Source organism: Schistocerca cancellata, chromosome 8 (assembly GCF_023864275.1).
Source record: "Schistocerca cancellata isolate TAMUIC-IGC-003103 chromosome 8, iqSchCanc2.1, whole genome shotgun sequence".
NCBI lineage: Eukaryota > Metazoa > Arthropoda > Insecta > Orthoptera > Acrididae > Schistocerca > Schistocerca cancellata.
The window spans coordinates 38,618,942-38,640,929 of NC_064633.1; the positions used below are offsets into that span (position 1 = coordinate 38,618,942).

The window sequence follows — 21,988 nt, forward strand, 5'->3', positions numbered from 1 at the left end:
ACTGTGATTTGTTGTTGTATATGGTGCATTTCCTTTGCAACTTAAGTTTTTTTTTCTTTTTTTTCTCTCTCATTCATGTTTTATTGCTGCAGTTATTCTGCAGTAGTGAGAAACACTAATATTCTTTGTTAGAGTATTGGTTCTTACCGGTCAAAGTTATAAAAATTTAACTGAAAACTAAAACAATAAAAAATTCCCAGAATTCTAGAAAACTCCTCGGATTTTCCCGGCTTTCTCCCAGATGAAAAAATTCCTGGGTTTTTCCCATATCTCCCAGTTGTCCTGGGTCGAATGAAACATCAGGGAATAGGTTTAAATATTGAACACAACCTCTCAACCTGGAAGATTTAACTTAAGGAAACGCTACATTTATAGTCACCATTTTACAGACTTACCTTTACCATCATTACATTCTGCTTCAGTACTTACATTCTTTAGTAATAATGTAGTTACGAATTTATGTCACAGGACGACTGTTTTTTTAAAGTACTGGCACAAAATTTGAGATAAAATTAAGATAAATGAAACTGTAAAATTTGACAATATCATACAGTGGAAACACACACACACACACACACACACACACACACACACACACACACACACACACTGAAGCAAACGCATCTCATATACAAGCATGACCACAGTCTCTTGCTGCTGACCTTTTAAACTGTACAACTTGAATGAGTTGTAAATGTTACTTAGGTCACAAACTTGGTGAAGAATTCACTGATATGAAAATCTAGAAGAAGATGTACAAATATTTTGTCCACTATATTTTTCAATTAGAACATTGTATGTCCCACTGTACAAAGGTACGCAAGTAACTGTATTTGTAAGGGGTGAGCTGTAACAAATACTGTATGACTTAAAAATGATAGACCGATGACCACGCTGTCTGGTCTCCTTCCCCAAACCAACCAACCTTAAAAATGATACAAGGTAATTATGAGATTAATAAAGAAATGTGGGTCATTATTGACACTTGAGAGGGTTGGAAAGTGAATCAGGGAAGTTAATAAGGGAAACCAAATTAGTTTCCACCAAATAGAAATCACACATCCAAATAGCGTTATAAGTTAGTATAGACACACATAAATTCTAACACAGAAATTTGTGAAAATACTGCAAGAAGAAGCAAAGGAATGGAAGGACTCAAAAAAGGTTAGAAGTATTTTTAATCAGCTTTATTGTGAGCAGTGCAGAAACTAGTAAGACATAGTTTTCCAAAAGTATAAATGTAATTCCCATCCCAACAAAGAGAATGTTCACTTCTGCAGCCCAAACACTGACACAGAGTTAGTAAAAATGTATATAACAAATCCCAAACCAATATAACGGAACTATATAGATAAAAAAACCTACTCACCAAGCAGTGGCAGGAGAACACACATACAAAAAATGTTTCATGTATGCAAGCTTTTGGAGCCAGTGGCTCCTTCTTTTGGCAGAAGGGTTGAAGGGGAAGGAAGAGGGGCGAAGGAAAAGGACTGGAGAGGTTTAGGAAAAGGGGTGGAGATGGAAAGGTCACCCAGAACCCCAGGACATGGGAGACTTACCGGATGGGAAGAGAAGTAAAGACTGATGGTTGGGGACTGCACCGAATGAGATTTGAAAACCTGAGAGCTTAATAGTAGAAAGCAGTGTAATATACAAGACAGAGCTTACTGCTAAAACATTGTGCATAAATTAATAAGAGTGAAAAGCTAAATGCATTGTATGTAATAGATGAGGTAGGGGGATGACGATAAATAGACAGGTCAGAAAATCAAAGATGTAAAAAACTAAAATGGAGTTTAGAAAGGAATAGTTATTGTGAAGAAATGCTGAGATCAAAGAAATTAATGTAAATTAATCCCAGGTGGGTGGCGACAACCAAGGACATGTTGTAGCGCTAGTTTCCTTGTGCGGAGTTTTGAGAAACTGGTGTCTGAGGGAAAACCCCAGATGGCGCATGTGGTGAAACAGGCGCTGAGGTCATGACTGTCATGTGGTACAGCATGCTCTGCAACAGGATATTTTGCATTGCTGGTATACACCCTCTGACTATACCCATTCATCCTAAATGATACTTTGGTGGCAGTCATCCCAAAACAATGGTATATCTACTAAATAAAATGAAAATAGTTGGCTAATTATCATATAGACTGTTTTGCTCAGCTAAGTTTGTCTGAAGAAATAACTGAAAATTGCATCTCAACAATATAGGAAGACAGATTGCTACTTACTGTAAAGGAGACACATCAAGTTGTGGACAGGCACAATTAAAAGACACTTACATAAAGCTTTCAGTCACAGACTTCATCGGCAAAAGACAGACACATACACTAATCACACACACACAAGCAAACAACCACACCTCATGCGAACACGACCGCCGACTCCAGAATCTCAGGCCGGAATACAACTATCGCAAGGGATAAAAGCAGCAAACTGAGGGGGATGTGGAAGGGATAATAGTGTACAAGGGGGAGAGAGAGAAATGCTGTCTGGTGGAGTGTGTGGAACTAGACTGTCAATAAGTGTAGTGTCAGGAGGTTGTGGGGCAGGGAGGTGAAGAAACAAGGAGCAAAAAAAGGAGCAGAGTGGGGAAAGACAAGCAGATGAACTGGCAGAGCATTGCAAATAAACAGGGTGGGAGATGAGAATGAAGAGGAGATGATACAACAGAGGGCGTAAAACTGTTGGGCGGAGGGTGTGGGAACAGTATGGTACCACAGGTTGACGCCAGGATAATTATGGGAGTGGAGAATGTGTTGTAAGGATAACAACCATCTGCACAATTCAGAACAGCTGGTAGTGGAGAGAAGAATTCATATGGTTCAAGTAGTGAAGCAGCCATTGAAATCAAGTGTGTCATGTTCAGCTGCATGTCGTGCCGCAGGGTGGTCTAAACACAACAGACTTGATTTCAGTGGCTGCTTCACTACCTGAGCCACCTGAATAGTTCCTTCCACCACCGGCTTTTTTGAATTGCATGGATGGGAGTTAACCTTACAACACATTCTCCGCTCCTGCAATTATCCTGGCCTCAGCGTATGGTAACATACTGTCCCCACACCCTCCACCCAAAAGTTTCCAGCCTCTCTGTCCTATCATCTCTTCACCATTCTTATCTCCCATCACGGAATCAGAAATAAAGTTAGTGGCTTTAGAAAATCATTTGTGTAACTTCAAGAGCAATCTTGGTACAAAGCATGAATTTTGTGGTAGTTGTTTAATTTATCATCAATTATCAGAGTCCATCATAACAACAGTAAAGCAGGAATGTGTTGCTATTGCTGCTTACATGTCAGTTGTGCAGTGAGCCGATGTTATTGTAGCACCCATGCACTATGTACAGGATGTAGGCTATGGTGATGGTGTGGTGATGGAAATTGATAATGTATACGTCTATCAAAAATGTATTTGTTCCACACAAATGAGTAAATGAAAAGGTGACAAAAGTGAAATCTGAAGGCAATGTCCATTAACCAGAGATCACGATAATGGCGTCGATCCCAGAGGGTGTACACTCCTCGGTGACAAGTGTGTCACCCAATCATGTGAGTGCAGGAGAACAGCATATCTGGAATGAAACGAACTTTCTTCATGACAGTGGGGCACTGTGTACTTCACAGAAACATTGAAATAAAATCAAAAATAACTTGGGAGTGCCAAAAAAACTTCCAGATGGGGAGCTCATGTTGGCTCAAACTACATGGTCTGCAGACTGCTGAAAATATTCTGGGGAAACGTGTCTTTACTGTATAGTGGCTAAAGTCACACAGCTGTTGCATTTTCCCAACCCACAACTATGCAAACCACACACGTTGGCAGAATTTTTCCTACCAGTGTATATGCGCACTGACAGATATGTGACACAATTAGCTTGTGCTGGCTATGAGCAGTCCAGTCCATTCATGCATTTCTGTGGCACAGTTGCCACACAGAACCCCACTGGAGAGCAGATCTCATGAGCTGCAAGAAAATGTAGGTTTGTGTGACAGATGTTTAGCTTTTGCACATGTTGTTATGATTTCAACATGAGCATAATGGTTGCGGGCCAGTCAGTGGTGACTGCTCAGTGGTACATGACGTCAGCACTCAAATCTCTCTGGGCACAAGATAGGCATGTCCTCATGCAGCTGGTTAGTGGCAGTAGTGGTATTGCTCAGATTTCACAGACACACTCAGTCACGAAAACATGGCACAGGATTTGATCTGTGCCCTACACCTGAGACAGTGGAGGTACAGAGACCATACAAATTGTCTAAATTCACATGAATACAGTATCATCATGAGTTGAACGTGGATCCCGGGACTACAACAAAGCACCCCAGTGGCATGGAGGGTGATGTCCAGATATTGATAGGAATGAAAATGGAAAACTGCCAAGGAACTTAATCTTCCCTATAAGGGAGGCATTTTCAAGATGAGGAAAAAGTGAAAAAACTCTTCTGAAGCACTGAACAGCATAACTTCAGATGAGTTTAAAATGATTTCCACCAACATAAAAAATGTTGGTACATGAGTACTATGTCTGATGGATACTATTTTGTAGATGTTAAAGTTTTGAAAATATTCTGTCAAATACACAATGTTTTGTAAAAAAATTCTTGTTATTTTTAGGTGCCACCTCATATTTTGTAACCATGGCTTATTAAACTGACGGTTCAGTAATATTCATACCTGTTCGCATCTGTCTCCTTTGAATTTGGGATTATTACACCCTTCATGAAGTCTGGAGGTATTTTGTCTGTTTCAGGTACCTGGGGTAGCAGCTGGAATAATTTTCTGCCTAGTACCAGTAACTCAATAATTCTGAGGCAATGTCATCTACCCCAGATGTCTTGTTTTGATTTACAAGGAAATGTCACCAACCTGACCTAATATTTCAAGAAGAACAAAGCACACATCCGAGATATCAGCCCCTGCAATTGACCCCACACAAAAAATTGGGCAATAATTTTGATAGTATGTAGTTATGACCTTCCGAAAGTACAGGCTTTTAAACTTTTGTACACACCAGTTTTTTGTCACTTGCTCTACCACCCACTGCAGCTGCTTAATGCGTGAGCATTAACTACTAGCAGAGTGACAAATAAGACATATCTGTCCAGGGTTTTTTGAAATGTTATTCACAAACACATATTATTCTACACAAAAAATAGGTAAGCAACATGAGTAGGTAGTATGTCAAACTCATGCACATGTACATTCTATATTATTTTAATAATGTTCTCATATTGATACAACACAAAATTAAGATGAATAAACCTAAACAACTAAAGAATTATTACAAAATGAAGTTAATGTTTTTCAATTTACTATTCAATTACGCCAATAACATTGAAGAATGTTGCATCTCCTGTAAATCTGCTTCAGTTCAGCAGTATCAGCCATAAAATCCAAACAGAATAATGCTAAACAGTGATGTTAATAATTAAATAGTGCTATGCTACTTCTTTAGTGACACAATCCTTTTTTCTTTCATTTACACTTCATTTGTGAATTGATACTTAAAAATGTTTGAAGTACAGAGATCTTTGGCACCAGCCACAGGTTAGAAACCACATAATTTGACACAACGAATAAAGCAAGTTACTTATACAAAATCACTATTTCACAAACCTCTTACTCATTCCACCGTAAAGCACTTCACACACTGGCATTAAGCAGTGGGGCAGAGCGATCTACAGACAGTTGGTGTACACAAAAGTTTAAACACTGTACATTCACAAGGTCACAACTTCATTCTGTAGAATTATGGTGCAATTTTTGTGTGGGGTCGACCTCGTATGTGCGTTTTTTCCCCTTAACATATGAAGTCAATTTGGTGATGCTTCCTTGTTAGATTTCCAGAGCACTGAAAAATTCCTCTTGCAGTATCATATAATCCATCTCATCATCTTTTACTTCATCTTCTGCTTCTACAACATTGTCTGTAAGTTTGATTTACTTGTACAGCTCGTCCTTACATATATTCCTTCACATAACAGCTTTCCTTTCTCTACTTAGTACTGGCTCACCAAAAGAGCTCTTGATATTCAAATAGCTGTTGCTCTTTTCTCCAAAGGTTCCTTTAAATTTCCAACAGGTAGCAACCGTCTCGTAGTCATATATGTTTCTACAGCTTTTCTTTTGTCCTCTAGCCCTTCTTGCTTTGTCATTTTGCACTTTTCCGCCAAACTCCTTATTTCAGCGCAACCCACTTATCATCATAGGATGCTGACTCAGTTTTCCAGGTGGGTCAAGGGGAGACCATGAAGACCTTAGGGGGAATAATGTAATGCTTGTAGACCTGAAGGGTAGCTTTCCACACTGACTGCATTTAGTGCAAGTGGCATGGCAGCAATTTCATTGGTCTGGAGTCATCAGGAGGTGTGCTGGATGTATGCAGTGATGAAGCCTACAACTGGGTTTGTATCAAAGAACATTGTACAGATAATTTTATCCAAGGAGATACCATCATCGTAAATCATTCAATAGAACTGCATGTCCTCAGGACGTATAATGGCTGTAGTTTCCACATGTTTTCATCCATTAAAGGCCAGTTCAGGCAGTCATCTAGACTGAGTAAGATTACTAATCTGACAGTGTAACTTCAATTCCTCAGCGGCACACAAAGAACTGAAGTCACATATCATGAAACTGCTTTAATTTTTGGTCCTACAAAAATGGTTCAAATGGCTCCGAGCACTATGGGACTTAATATCTGAGGTCATCAGTCCCCTAGAACTTAAAACTACTTAAACCTAACTAACCTAAGGACATCACAGACATCCATGCCTGAGGCAGGATTCGAACCTGCAACCACAGCAGTCGCGTGATTCCAGACTGAAGCGCTTAGAACCGCTTGGCCACCACGACCGGCTTGATCCTACAGATCAGTGACAAATGCAACACTATTGATATGAGTTTGTACATTTTCATATTTATTCAAATTAATTTACACTTGAATAATGACTAGTTCTCACGATACCTTTCCATTATACTAGTATTTTGTTAGTTAGAAATCCATCAGTAATACTCAACCAATCAGTTAACTTTCCCTCAAGACAGTAACACCTGTAAACGAAGTTAGTGACTGATTATAACTGGTGCTAGACAGTGGTGAAATAACTTGTTAATAGTTGTATAACAAGTTTGTGACTTATGTCTCTTCTCATCACATTTCCACACAGCACTGACTGACTATCTAAATAAGTTCTTACCAAAATATACACATGTTCACTCATACATGTTTGTGAGCTGGTGGTGAGACACAAACTTTCGCATTTAGTACATTAAATATCTACAACTCTTTCATTGAGATGTAGACCAGTTAATGTACTGGCTGCAGATATTATCACTGACACACTGACAATCATGATTACGCTGACTGACATTCAGACATTACCTGGGTGACTTCTAGCCATGAACTTTGTGCACATACATGTTATCTTACTCAATGTGACCTTCATCTTCAGGTGTGAATCAGGTGAGAGCTAGGCATAAATTATGGTATCAAATGCAATCAGAATGAACAACACTCGCAGACTCGCTTTTATCAACATTGAAATATTAGCTGTGTCATAGTTCGAATCCAACATTTTGCATATAAGAGTGGATGCTAACACATAGATGTTAACTGATTGAATTCTAGCTGCTAACTCCAGACCCGTTATTGGGTGGAAGTATATAAAGGCAAATGTACAAATGATTAATGAATTCAGTAATTACATTTTACTTTACAATAATATAATGTCCAAATTTAGTAGTGGGGTCAATCTACTTAGCCCAACAATATTATTGGCTTACTGTATGCCAGATGTTTATGAAAGTATTAAAGTTCGAAGCACTATTTGATTAATACACTGCACACCAACACAGTGTTTTTCTGAATTTCAGATAAAATTCTCAGATTAAAATTTTTTCTAATTTATTAAATTTCTTAATTAGTGGTACTATCTGATTCAGAGTACAATGTCAAATCTGGGAAATAAACAAGCTAAGGCCTCAAATGATGAAAGTAATGTCATGTGGGTCAAAACTTGAATTAAAAATATTTTCCTGTTTTATAAGTTTTCAGGGAAAGAACACTGCTTATGTGAAAGAGTAAAACTATGGCTTTCCAATAAGCTAGGTCTTTTTGTGAATAAACTGTTGCTGGTTTACAACATTTTTATGATTACATGTTATTCGAACAACTCCAGTTCTTAATTTCTCTCAACTAACAAGGTTTTAGGCAAAACTACATACACCATATATATCATGAAATCCTCCCCACTCCACCAAGAGTGTCTTTCCGCCGTCCACCTAACCTTCGTAACCTTTTAGTTCATCCCTATTAAATCCCCAAACCACCTTCCCTACCCTCTGGCTCCTACCCTTGTAACCACCCCCGGTGTAAAACCTGTCCCATGCACCCTCCCACCACCACCTACTCCAGTCCTGTAACCCGCAAGGTGTACACGATCAAAGGCAGAGCCACATGTGAAAGTACCCACATGATCTACCAAATGACCTGCCTACACTGTGACGCATTCTATGTGGGAATGACCAGCAACAAACTGTCCATTCGCATGAATGGACATAGGCAGACAGTGTTTGTTGATAATGAGGATCACCCTGTGGCTAAACATGCCTTGGTGCACGGCCAGCACATCTTGGCACAGTGTTACGCCGTCCGGGTTATCTGGATACTTCCCACTAACACCAACCTATCCGAACTCCGGAGATGGGAACTTGCTCTTCAATATATCCTCTCTTCCCGTTATCCACCAGGCCTCAATCTCCGCTAATTTCAAGTTGCCGCCACTCATACCTCACCTGTCATTCAACAACATCTTTGCCTCTGCACTTCCGCCTCGACTGACATCTCTGCCCAAACTCTTTGCCTCTGTATATGTCTGCTTGTGTCTGTATATGTGTGGATGGATATGTGTGTGTGTGTGTGTGCGCGGGAGTGTATACCTGTCCTATTTTCCCCCTAAGGTAAGTCTTTCCGCTCCCGGGATTGGAATGACTCCTTACCCTCTCCCTTAAAACCCAAATCCTTTTGTCTTTCCCTCTCCTTCCCTCTTTCCTGACGAAGCAACCGTTTGTTGCGAAAGCTTGAATTTTGTGTGTATATTTGTGTTTGTTTGTGCGTCTATCGACCTGCCAGCACTTTTGTTTGGTAAGTCTCATCATCTTATATATATATATATATATATATATATATAGAGGGAAACATTCCACGTGCCCAAACTCTTTGCCCTCACAAATGTCTGCTTGTGTCTGTGTATATGCGGATGGATATGTGTGTGTGTGCGAGTGTATACCTGTCCTTTTTTCCCCCTAAGGTAAGTCTTTCCTCTCCCGGATATGTGTCTATCGACCTGCCAGCGCTTTTGTTTGGTAAGTCTCATCATCTTTCTTTTTAAATATATTTTTCCCACGTGGAACGTTTCCCTCTATTATATATATATATTTATATATATATACCTACACAAGTTCACCATAAGATCAACATAGCCCAGCTCTAACCAACCCTTTTTCGCCTTTTTTCACACCAGATCTCCATTTGATTTCTAGTTTTACCTTTATCTCTCCCCATATATTTTTATATTTATTTTCATTTTCATTTCAGCCTCGTGTTCCACTTTCCACCTTCTAGTACCATGTCACCCTCACAACACCTCCACAACGACCCCATTAAGTTTTATTTACATTCCCTCCGCAAACATGCCTTCGCCCTAGCCAGATTACACTCCCATATTTTATTTTCTCAGGCTTGTCTGACATTTGGCATCACCCCCAAAGGCCTCATACTTAAAGTTCCCATCTCTGGCTGCAACCCTTCTTTCCATCAGTCCCTATACCAGTTCCAAACCGAACAATCCATTGCCCTCACCCACCTAATCCTTCACCTACACATCCACACAGCCAAGCAACACACCCATCAACTCCTGTCCCTAATAAAAGTCCTCAATCTTTCCTCTCCCACATCCACACCGGTTGTTCAGAGCATCCTCCTACAGGCCAACCGCAAATTAGAACAGCATGCCACCCTCCACCTTAAAAAACTATCCAATCTCCTGGTTTCCCACCTCCGGAAAGGCAACTCACTCACCCTTCACAACCATTCCAGCAAACCTCAACCTCCTCTCATTGCACACAAACCTAGTCTCTCCCATCTACTCAATCTCCCACTTCCAGCTCCACTCCCTCCAAAACCTCAAAATTCCAATCAACACAATCTGGAACCACAACACCCCAATTCAGTAGTTAACCTCTCCTCCAAACCTCTCTCCCAATCCGAAACCTCTGTCCTATCCAAAGGCCTCACCTTTAGCCCCACTCCCAGATTTAACCAAACAGCCCTTGTCAAAGATTTACTGTCCTACACCCGTACTCTCTGCTGGAAATATCACTTTGCCACGAAGAAAACTTATCCTAATCCTACTCCTAATGATCCAACTCCCCAAGATACTATCCAAATTGAACCATGCCTGGAACAGTTCCGTCCTCCGTCACAGTGGGACCCACCTCCTCTTCCTCAAAATCACCCTCTCCTAACCTTCCAGGAATTTCTGACTTCCAGCCTTGCCTCTCAATCCTTCTTAAAAAATCTTAATCCTACTCCCAACATCACCACTGCTGAAGCCCAGGCTATCCGTGATCTGAAGGCTGACCAATCCATCGTCATTCTTCCGGCGGACAAGGGTTCCACGACTGTGGTACTTGATCGTCGGGAGTACGTGGCTGAGGGACTGTGTCAGCTTTCAGACAACACTACTTACAAAGTTTGCCATGGTAGTCCCATTCCTGATGTCCAGGCGGAGCTTCAAGGAATCCTCAGAACCTTAGGCCCCCTACAAAACCTTTCACCTGACTCCATCAACCTCCTGACCCCACCAACACCCCGCACCCCTACCTTCTACCTTCTTCCCAAAATTCACAAACCCAATCATCCCGGCCGTCCCATTGTAGCTGGTTACCAAGCCCCCACAGAACGCATCTCTGCCTACGTAGATCAACACCTTCAACCCATTACATGCAGTCTCCCATCCTTCATCAAAGACACCAACCACTTTCTCGAACGCCTGGAATCCCTACCCAGTCTCTTACCCCCGGAAACCATCCTTGTAACCATTGATGCCACTTCCTTATACACAAATATTCCGCATGTCCAGGGCCTCGCTGCGATGGAGCACTTCCTTTCACGCCGATCACCTGCCGCCCTACCTAAAACCTCTTTCCTCATTACCTTAGCCAGCTTCATCCTGACCCACAACTTCTTCACTTTTGAAGGCCAGACATACCAACAATTAAAGGGAACAGCCATGGGTACCAGGATGGCCCCCTCGTACGCCAACCTATTCATGGGTCGCTTAGAGGAAGCCTTCTTGGTTACCCAGGCCTGCCAACCCAAAGTTTGGTACAGATTTATTGATGACATTTTCATGATCTGGACTCACAGTGAAGAAGAACTCCAGAATTTCCTCTCCAACCTCAACTCCTTTGGTTCCATCAGATTCACCTGGTCCTACTCTAAATCCCATGCCACTTTCCTTGACGTTGACCTCCACCTGTCCAATGGCCAGCTTCACACATCCGTCCACATCAAACCCACCAACAAGCAACAGTACCTCCATTATGACAGCTGCCACCCATTCCACATCAAACGGTCCCTTCCCTACAGCCTAGGTCTTCGTGGCAAACGAATCTGCTCCAGTCCGGAATCCTTGAATCATTACACCAACAACCTGAAAACAGCTTTTGCATCCCGTAACTACCCTCCCGACCTGGTACAGAAGCAAATAACCAGAGCCACTTCCTCATCTCCTCAAACCCGGAACCTTCCACAGAAGAACCCCAAAAGTGCCCCAGTTGTGACAGGATACTTTCCGGGACTGGATCAGATTCTGAATGTGACTCTCCAGCAGGGATACGACTTCCTCAAATCCTGCCCTGAAATGAGATCCATCCTTCATGAAATCCTCCCCACTCCACCAAGAGTGTCTTTCCGCCGTCCACCTAACCTTCGTAACCTCTTAGTTCATCCCCATGAAATCCCCAGACCACCTTCCCTACCCTCTGGCTCCTACCCCTGTAACCGCCCCCGGTGTAAAACCTGTCCCATGCACCCTCCCACCACCACCTATTCCAGTCCTGTAACCCGGAAGGTGTACACGATCAAAGGCAGAGCCACGTGTGAAAGCACCCACGTGATTTACCAACTGACCTGCCAACACTGTGAAGCGTTCTATGTGGGAATGACCAGCAACAAACTGTCCATTCGCATGAATGGACACAGGCAGACAGTGTTTGTTGGTAATGAGGATCACCCTGTGGCTAAACATGCCTTGGTGCACGGCCAGCACATCTTGGCACAGTGTTACACCGTCCGGGTTATCTGGATACTTCCCACTAACACCAACCTGTCTGAACTCCGGAGATGGGAACTTGCCCTTCAGCATATCCTCTCTTCTCGCTATCCGCCAGGCCTCAATCTCCGCTAATTTCTAATTTCAATCTGCCACCGCTCATACCTCACCTGTCTTTCAACATCATCTTTGCCTCTGTACTTCCGTCCCGACTGACATCTCTGCCCAAACTCTTTGCCTTTACAAATGTCTGCTTGTGTCTGTGTATATGCGGATGGATATGTGTGTGTGTGTACCTGTCCTTTTTTCCCCCTAAGGTAAGTCTTTCCGCTCCCGGGATTGGAATGACTCCTTACCCTCTCCCTTAAAACCCATATCCTTTTGTCTTTCCTTCTCCTTCCCTCTTTCCTGACGAGGAAACCGTTGGTTGCGAAAGCTAGATTTTTGTGTGTATGTTTGTGTGTCTATCGAACTGCCAGCGCTTTTGTTTGGTAAGTCTCATCATCTTTCTTTTTATTTTTATATATATATATATATATATATATATATATATATATATATATATATATATATATATATATCCGTCCGGGTTATCTGGATACTTCCCACTAACACCAACCTATCCGAACTCCGGAGATGGGAACTTGCTCTTCAATATATCCTCTCTTCCCGTTATCCACCAGGCCTCAATCTCCGCTAATTTCAAGTTGCCGCCACTCATACCTCACCTGTCATACAACAACATCTTTGCCTCTGCACTTCCACCTCGACTGACATCTCTGCCCAAACTCTTTGCCTCTGTATATGTCTGCTTGTGTCTGTATATGTGTGTGTGTGTGCGCGAGTGTATACCCGTCCTTTTTTCCCCCTAAGGTAAGTCTTTCCGCTCCCGGCATTGGAATGACTCCTTACCCTCTCCCTTAAAACCCACATCCTTTCGTCTTTCCCCTCTCCTTCCCTCTTTCCTGATGAGGCAACAGTTTGTTGCGAAAGCTTGAATTTTGTGTGTATGTTTGTGTTCGTTTGTGTGTCTGTCGACCTGCCAGCACTTTCATTTGGTAAGTCACATCATCTTTGTTTTTAGGTATATTTTTCCTTCGTGGAATGTTTCCTTCTATTATAACCATATATATATATATATAATTCTGGAGTTCTTCTTCACTGTGAGTCCAGATCATGAAGATGTTATCAATAAATCTGTACCAAACTTTGGGTTGGCAGGCCTGGGTAACCAAGAAGGCTTCCTCTAAGTGACCCATGAATAGGTTGGCGTACGAAGGGGCCATCCTGGTACCCATGGCTGTTCCCTTTAATTGTTGGTATGTCTGGTCTTCAAAAGTGAAGAAGTTGTGGGTCAGGATGAAGCTGGCTAAGGTAATGAGGAAAGAGGTTTTAGGTAGGGTGGCAGGTGATCGGCGATAAAGGAAGTGCTCCATCGCAGCGAGGCCCTGGACGTGTGGGATATTTGTGTATAAGGAAGTGGCATCAATGGTTACAAGGATGGTTTCTGGGGGTAACAGATTGGTTAAGGATTCCAGGCATTCGAGAAAGTGGTTGGTGTCTTTGATGAAGGATGGGAGACTGCATGTAATGGGTTGAAGGTGTTGATCTACGTAGGCAGAGATACGTTCTGTGGGGGCTTGGTAACCAGCTACAATGGGGCAGCCGGGATGATTGGGTTTGTGAATTTTAGGAAGAAGATAGAAGGTAGGGGTGCGGGGTGTCGGTGGGGTCAGGAGGTTGATGGAGTCAGGTGAAAGGTTTTGTAGGGGGCCTAAGGTTCTGAGGATTACTTGAAGCTCCGCCTGGACATCAGGAATGGGATTACCTTGGCAAACTTTGTATGTGGTGTTGTCTGAAAGCTGATGCAGTCCCTCAGCCACATACTCCCGACGATCAAGTACCACGGTCGTGGAACCCATGTCTGCCGGAAGAATGACGATGGACCGGTCAGCCTTCAGATCACGGATAGCCTGGGCTTCAGCAGTGGTGATGTTGGGAGTAGGATTAAGGTTTTTTAAGAAGGATTGAGAGGCAAGGCTGGAAGTCAGAAATTCCTGGAAGGTTTGGAGAGGGTGATTTTGAGGAAGAGGAGGTGGGTCCCGCTGTGACGGAGGATGGAACTGTTCCAGGCAGGGTTCAATTTGGATAGTGTCTTGGGGAGCTGGATCATTAGGGGCAGGATTAGGATAATTTTTCTTCGTGGCAAAGTGATACTTCCAGCAGAGAGTACGAGTGTAGGACAGTAAATCTTTGAAAAGGGCTGTTTGGTTGAATTTAGGAGTGGGGCTGAAGGTGAGGCCTTTGGATAGGACAGAGGTTTCGGATTGGGAGAGAGGTTTGGAGGAAAGGTTAACTACTGAATTGGGGTGTTGTGGTACCAGATTGTGTTGATTGGAATTTTGAGGTTTTGGAGGGAGTGGAGCTGGAAGTGGGAGATTGAGTAGATGGGAGAGACTGGGTTTGTGTGCAATGAGAGGAGGTTGAGGTTTGCTGGAAAGGTTGTGAAGGGTGAGTGAGTTGCCTTTCCGGAGGTGGGAAACCAGGAGATTGGATAGTTTTTTGAGGTGAAGGGTGGCATGCTGTTCTAATTTGCGGTTGGCCTGTAGGAGGATGCTCTGAATAGCCGGTGTGGATGTGGGAGAGGAAAGATTGAGTACTTTTATTAAGGATAGGAGTTGACGGGTGTGCTCATTGGCTGAGTTGATGTGTAGGTGAAGGATTAGGTGGGTGAGGGCAATGGATTGTTCAGTTTGGAACTGGTATAGGGACTGATGGAAAGAAGGGTTGCAGCCAGAGATGGGAAATTTAAGTGCGAGGCCTTTGGGGGTAATGCCAAATGTCAGACAAGCCTGAGAAAATAAAATATGCGAGCGTAATCTGGCTAGGGTGAAGGCATGTTTGCGGAGGGAATGTAAATAAAACTTAATGGGGTCATTGTGGGGGTGTTGTGAGGGTGACATGGTATTAGAAGGTGGAAAGTGTAACATGAGGTTGAAATGAAAATGAAAATAAATAATAATATATATATATATATATAAAACACCAGTAAAATATGTTAAAAGTAATTCCTGCATATATTTTTCATATTTTTCAAGGAAAATTTTACTATAAATTGATATGTAAAGTATATGGAAGTTAAACTGCAGAGAAAAAGATAGCTACATGTCAATTACATTTGTAAGTCTGGTGAAATACCAATGAAAAACTGAATTTCATGAAAAACACAATTTCAAAGTCTCTTTCTGTGACAACACACTGGACCCAAAATAACGGTTTTTTACTGGACCAGACAAATGGTTGCTGAAACATCACTATCTAGAATGCCAACTTTGATTGTTTCCCAGTCAACTCTTTCCAAATGATTCAAAACTAAAGCACAACAGAAGCCAATTCCAATTCTGCCATTGTAAGAACACTTTATTGGTACTGCAATCTGGTTATTTCAAGAAGCACTGCCCATCACCTTTCTAACTGACACATTAGTCTGCAACATTAAATAGTTCTGTTGGTCATAAATTAATGTTGTATGAGAATAGCTGTGAAACTTTCAACAGTCTGGCCAGTTTCTGCAATTTAACAGAAGTACTGAAGATTTTTATAACATGAGGTGATGATCTGATGATGTCAGTAGAAATTTGAAATTTAGAACTATCCTACTAGTTTACAATTAAAGACAAATGTGAGATGTCAGATACCATGTATTTTGCAATGAGTACCAAGAGAAGCAAAATTCAATGTGCTGCATGCATGCACGTGCAGGCGCGCGCACACACACACACACACACACACACACACACACACACACACACACACACACACAGAGAGAGAGAGAGAGAGAGAGAGAGAGAGAGAGAGAGAGAGAGAGAGGTTTACCAAAGGAAAAATATAAAATTAAATAGTCCAGATGCACAGTTAACACAAGCAATACTTAATCTACATCGATGATGTTTTTCTACACAAACTTGAATAGTCTCAAATTACAACTATGTACTGTACATTAATACTTACAGATCCCAGCTGGGGATCATACAATCTTTGTATTAGTTGCACAACAGTAGACTTTCCACAGCCCGAACTTCCCACTAGGGCAACTGTCTCTCCTGGTCTGATTTTTAGTTCCAGTCCTTGCAGCACCTGCAATATCCCTCAAAAAATTACAAGGGACAGACAGATATTAACCCTGCTACAGATGGGCTCTTTGCATTCTGTGCTGAGACTGCTTTTGTTATGGCCAGGGCCTGTGCTGAGAGATGGTGTTCTGGCTGATATGAAATACTTATCTCACTTTTCGGAAACTATTAGCTGAAAGCTTTTTATTGTTGCACATCCTGTAGTCTGATATCTTCACTCGATAAAGAACTGAATTTCTTTTCATTATCCATCATACACATTGTGCTGCATCAAATTATGCAAAATGTTGCCTGTGTTGAGAGATCGCATTCTAGCCAATATGAAATGAAAAAATTTGATTTTTGTACATATTAAAGTCTGATATCTTCACTCAAAGAACTGAATTTCTTTTCATAATTCATCATAGTTACTGCACTGCATCAAACTAAGTAAAACACTGCACAAAATTTTAAAGAGTTCACAGAGGTAAAAACACATTGCGTAAGCTTTATGCATGGTTGACATTAGCTCATACACTGCACTGAATGAAATGTATATAATATATCAAAATTTTCTTTAAAATTGAGAGCAGAACGAGATCTCATTTTGTTCTTGAGTTAATGGGCCTTACATCCAAAGGATGCTTGCACACAATGTACCCACTCATGTCCTTGTGCATCGCAGATCATGTGGTCATAACAATTGCCATATTCACAAGCAATTCATGATACAGAATTGAGGTTTTCTGCAAAAGACAGCACATAATGAGACATGTATATTGCATGATAAATACTCGAAACTTGTTTATTCACCAAGATATAGAAGTAATTTGTCTGCAGCAGTGAGAGGTCGGCAGCTCAGGGAGCATTCAGACGTCCACAGCACTATTGGAAAAGCCAAGTGGTGCACACATACATGTCCACAACATCTGGGCAATGGTGATCAGGATATGTATACATGCCCACAGTAGCAAAAGGATCAAATGTGTACACTTGTTGTCAAGTGTGCACTAATGTAATAAAGTATAATTTAGATAAAAACAATCTCCCCTTCCTCCCCCTCATAATGAATCATAAAGTTTTTAGACATAGTGAGGAATCACAGATAAAATATATCTATATTCTTCTTCTGAAAGGAAATTATTACAAAGTAAAATTGTGAATAAGCTGACTTGGAATGGTTACATCAAATACATTAAAATGTTTACAGATCTGCCCTAGTGGATTAAATTTAACACACACACACACACACACACACACACACACACACACACACACACACACACACACACACGGGGAGGGGAGGCCATGTCTTCAACCTTCAATTTTTTCCTTACATTTTGTGCATTATGTTAGGTCGTCTTTCATTATGACTCTTTATGTCCTCCATTCATCAGCTTCTGATTATTGTGTCAGCAGATCTGCCATTCTTATTTTAGCGCAATGTTGGATTTTCTGCCCAAGTGCCTGGATATGTGGCGGTCCCGTGGTTATCATAACCTCTTGTAAAAAAAATCAGTCTTTTGAAAACACTCCCTGGAGGCGCATAGAAGTGAGGGCCTTTAACTTGCAAAAGATGCTCTGTGGTATAATCCATTAGCAGATGGTATGTCATTAGCAGCACATTATTCTGTACTCGCAAGAGCTGAATATGGGGATATGTTACATTCCCTTACAATGTGGTGGTGGTCTTTAAGAGCTGTCTGAGCAGTAACTTGTACAGAATGTCTGTGTGATGTTCTGCTGACTTCCATTTTCACTTTGCTTCAAGCAACCCAGCAAATTCCACCATAGATGCTGTATGTGCTAAAGCCTCAACATTACACATAGGTAATGTGCACTTCTGAACCAATGTACTATTTCTCATTGAATTTGGTTGAGGTTTTCAAGTTGGTCAGAACGTTCCATCACTAATAGTAATGGGTTAACTTCTGCATGCATTGAAAGGTAGTAATCACTTTTATTTCAAGGTGGCTAAACAATAATTTATGTCTATAAGGCACCAGTCCAGGTGCCAAGGCATCATATTCCATCCGCATACAGAGTAAGCTACGTTTGGTCTGCAAGTGGCACTTTGACTGTAAAAACCAGGCATATGACTGGCCTCAGCAGCAATCTTTGTGACACACCAGCACCGATGTCATCTAGAGAGATCCCATATTGGATACACAGGTGAAAGGTTGTTACCTGAAGATAAGTACAGAGGTGAAAGATATGTGGCAATGGGAAACTGATGATTAAAAGGCTTGCAAGCCACAGGCTTTCATAAGCACAGATGACATCCATAAAAGAATTCCCAATGCTCTATTGCATCCATAGCCTCCCCCACAGCACAGAATTTGATAGGCTACCGTATTTACTCGAATCTAAGCCGCACTTTTTTTCCGGTTTTCGTAATCCAAAAAACCGCCTGCGGCTTAGAATCGAGTGCAAAGCTAGCGAAAGTTATGAAAAATGTTCGTACGTGCCGCCACAACTAACTTCTGCCGGCGAATACATGTAGCGCTACGCAAGCATACTTTGTAGGCACAAAGATAAATACTGGCGCCAAAACCTCTGCATCAGTAAATAATTTTTTTAAAAAAAAGTGGAAGACGAGATTTTTTTTCTCCGCCGCGAGTTTCGACCACTGCATTTTCATACATTATCCAACGAAGTAAATACAAATTCCGTATTGTTCATCTTCGAATGTAGCACAATTTCAGTGTACTACGAAAATCTGACTGGCAAGACTGTTTGGGATGTTTGTCAATATGGCCAACTCTACGTTCTGAATTTTTTCCTATCTGTGAGAAGAGATGGTTGCTAATAGGAACCTGATGAAATTTGAATCACATACAGTATTCTCTTCACCATAAGAATAATATGAATATAAACATTTTGCCATGTATTCTTTCGTGTTTGCTGCTATCTCATTTAAATCCTGTCTGCCTAATAAACTACGAAACTATAGAGTGAGACAACAGCAAACGTGGAAGAATATACATATCATGTCATGTTTATATTCGTATTATTCTTATGTCTAATAGTGATACAGTCAGAAATGAAGCACGGCAAGTGACTAGATTTTTAAATCTAAGATGACTGTAATTTCTGTGCAGAATTTGATGTAATAAAGAACCGGCCGCAAAGATTTTCAAACGGAGAAAAATTTTCACAAACTCTCGTTCAGAACATGTTCTATCATACGCAGTCTATTATTTGATTCTTGTTGATCATTATTAAAGAAAGCAGCAGTGTAAGTAACAACAAATAGCAGTCTCTTGCCATTGTTTTGCTAATGAGACAATTCCTCTCTCTCTCTCTCTCTCTCTCTCTCTCTCTCTCTCTCTCTCTCTCTCTTTTTTTTTTTAAATTGTACGCGGCGGTAGCGCGCACAAAAGCAAGCCATGCCGCGAGCCGCGACTGACCGTAAACACGCACTATCAGAATGCGACAAACAATGCATGACACAGTGCAGTAATGCATTTTCAGCTTAAGAGTGACGCAAACACCTATAACAAAGAAAACGGCATTTATCAGACCAAAGCAAAATAAGCAATCGATTCAAAACAGACGAAGCACGTGAAAAAGGAAGGGTATCCGTATAAATACGGACGGAGCACCTGACGCATAGCAATGGCTACGTGGTAAAGCTTAACTGCTAAGCTTACAACTCGAACCAAACTACTGTAGCTGTATCGTCATTCATTCGGCCTAAATTGTCTATCATATTACAATGGACCAACTTTGTTTTGATTTGGAGATGCGGCCTAAAACTTTTCTCTCCCCTTGAATTTCGAGTCTCAAATTTCAGGTGCGGCTTAGATTCGGGAAATTTTTTTTTCCTTTATTTCGAGTCTCATTTTTCAGGTGCGGCTTAGATTCGAGTGCGGCTTAGATTCGAGTAAATACGGTATGTAATGTACATGTCAATGCCCAACTCCTCCTAGGGATAATTTTTTCCACTTGCTCTTTCAGCAGAAGTCTCTCCAAGTATAGCTTCTCACATAAATTTGAAATCAAGAAATGTGGGCTTATTCATCAATAACTCTTTCGGAGATACACCTCTTTGTCTCCCTTTGGTATTGTCACTATCTTTGTATGTTTCCGTGCCTCCAGTTAATGACACGTATGGGTCCTTTCTAATGCTTCCCCACTTCATCTTTGTCAACCTTCGTTTTCATTAGAGTATTTGTATTTGTATTTGAGTAACCTGCTCTTTCTTTAAACTTCCCCAATATATCCCTCTTTCCACCGTGAGGAAGGATCTATTAGTTCCAAAAGCAAGGAAGCGTATCTCTCTAAAATTCATATGCGTCGATCAGCAGTACTACACATCTTGTCCCTTGAATGTAAATACTCATAATTGCCAGCAACTCTGTCTTATAATTTAGAAATATAGAATATGATACAGAAAACAGCTTCTATGTAGTAGGACACATTTGGAGGCTGGCACTCAGCCTGTCAGTATTTCGAGTCTTTCCAGTGTTAAGCTGGCAGTTTAACACTGACAGAGTGATGGGGATGAATCTTATCACTGGTACCTTGTATAGCTTTAAAAAACTTGAATTCACTCACTGACCAAACATATTTGGTTTGGTCCTCTGGATTTTTTTTTGTGGTTTTAGGGCGCACAACTTCAATGGTCATTAGCGCCCTGACTACTCTAAAAATGCACCGCGAGCCACAAGTTGACAACAACAACTAAAAGGAAAAACACAATAAAAGACAGACTGACAGGCATAGGATTAAAAAACTTCATCAAATGTCCTTAGCGAGGTGTGTCAAATTGATAAAACAAAGAACACGAGCAGCTGCTCGTGGGTCATCTGCTAAAATGTCATCGAAAGTATTAGGCAGGTTAAGATCGAGGCGCAGTTGGTTAAGATCGGGACAGGACATTAAAATGTGTCTAACCGTCAGCAAGTGCCCACATGGGCAGAACGGCGCCGGCGCAGCCGTCAGCAGATGGCGATGGCTGAACCGGCAGTGTCCAATCCTTAACCTTGCTAAAACGACCTCCTCCCGCCGAGAAGGGCGTGAGGAGGACGTCCAAGCCACGGGAAGAGGTTTTAAGGCCCGAAGCTTGTTGTCGGTAAGTGCAGCCCAATCGGCATGCCACAGCGACACAACGCGCCGACAAATGACCCTGCTAAAATCGGACGAAGGGACACAACAAGAAGCTGTCCGAGGCTGGAGGACCGCAGCCTTGGCCGCGGCATCTGCAGCTTCGTTCCCAGGGATACCGACATGGCCAGGAACCCACATAAAGCTAACCGGCGGACCGACGTCCACCAGCCGCTGAAGAGAGCGTTGGATCCGGTGTACGAAAGGGTGAACCGGGTACGGATCACTGAGGCTCTGGATGGCGCTCAGGGAATCTGAGCAGATGACATAAGCAGAATGTCGGTGGCGGCAGATGTAAAGAACAGCCTGGTAGAGGGCAAAGAGCTCAGCTGTGAAGACCGAACAATGGTCATGGAGCCGGTATTGGAAACTTTGTGCCCCGACTATAAAGGAACACCCGACCCCGTCATTGGTCTTAGAGCCATCTGTATA

The 21,988-nt window shown here is 41.8% G+C and overlaps 1 protein-coding gene across 1 annotated transcript in view; it reads right to left on the reverse strand.

The window, feature by feature from the left end:
• Positions 1-21,988, reverse strand: part of LOC126094634 (multidrug resistance protein homolog 49-like) — a 437,775-nt gene that overhangs the window by 151,227 nt on the left and 264,560 nt on the right. The window contains exon 11 of the mRNA XM_049909121.1: positions 16,347-16,472. Within this exon, the coding sequence (XP_049765078.1) occupies positions 16,347-16,472 (126 nt within the window). The remainder of the gene's footprint in view (positions 1-16,346; positions 16,473-21,988) is intronic.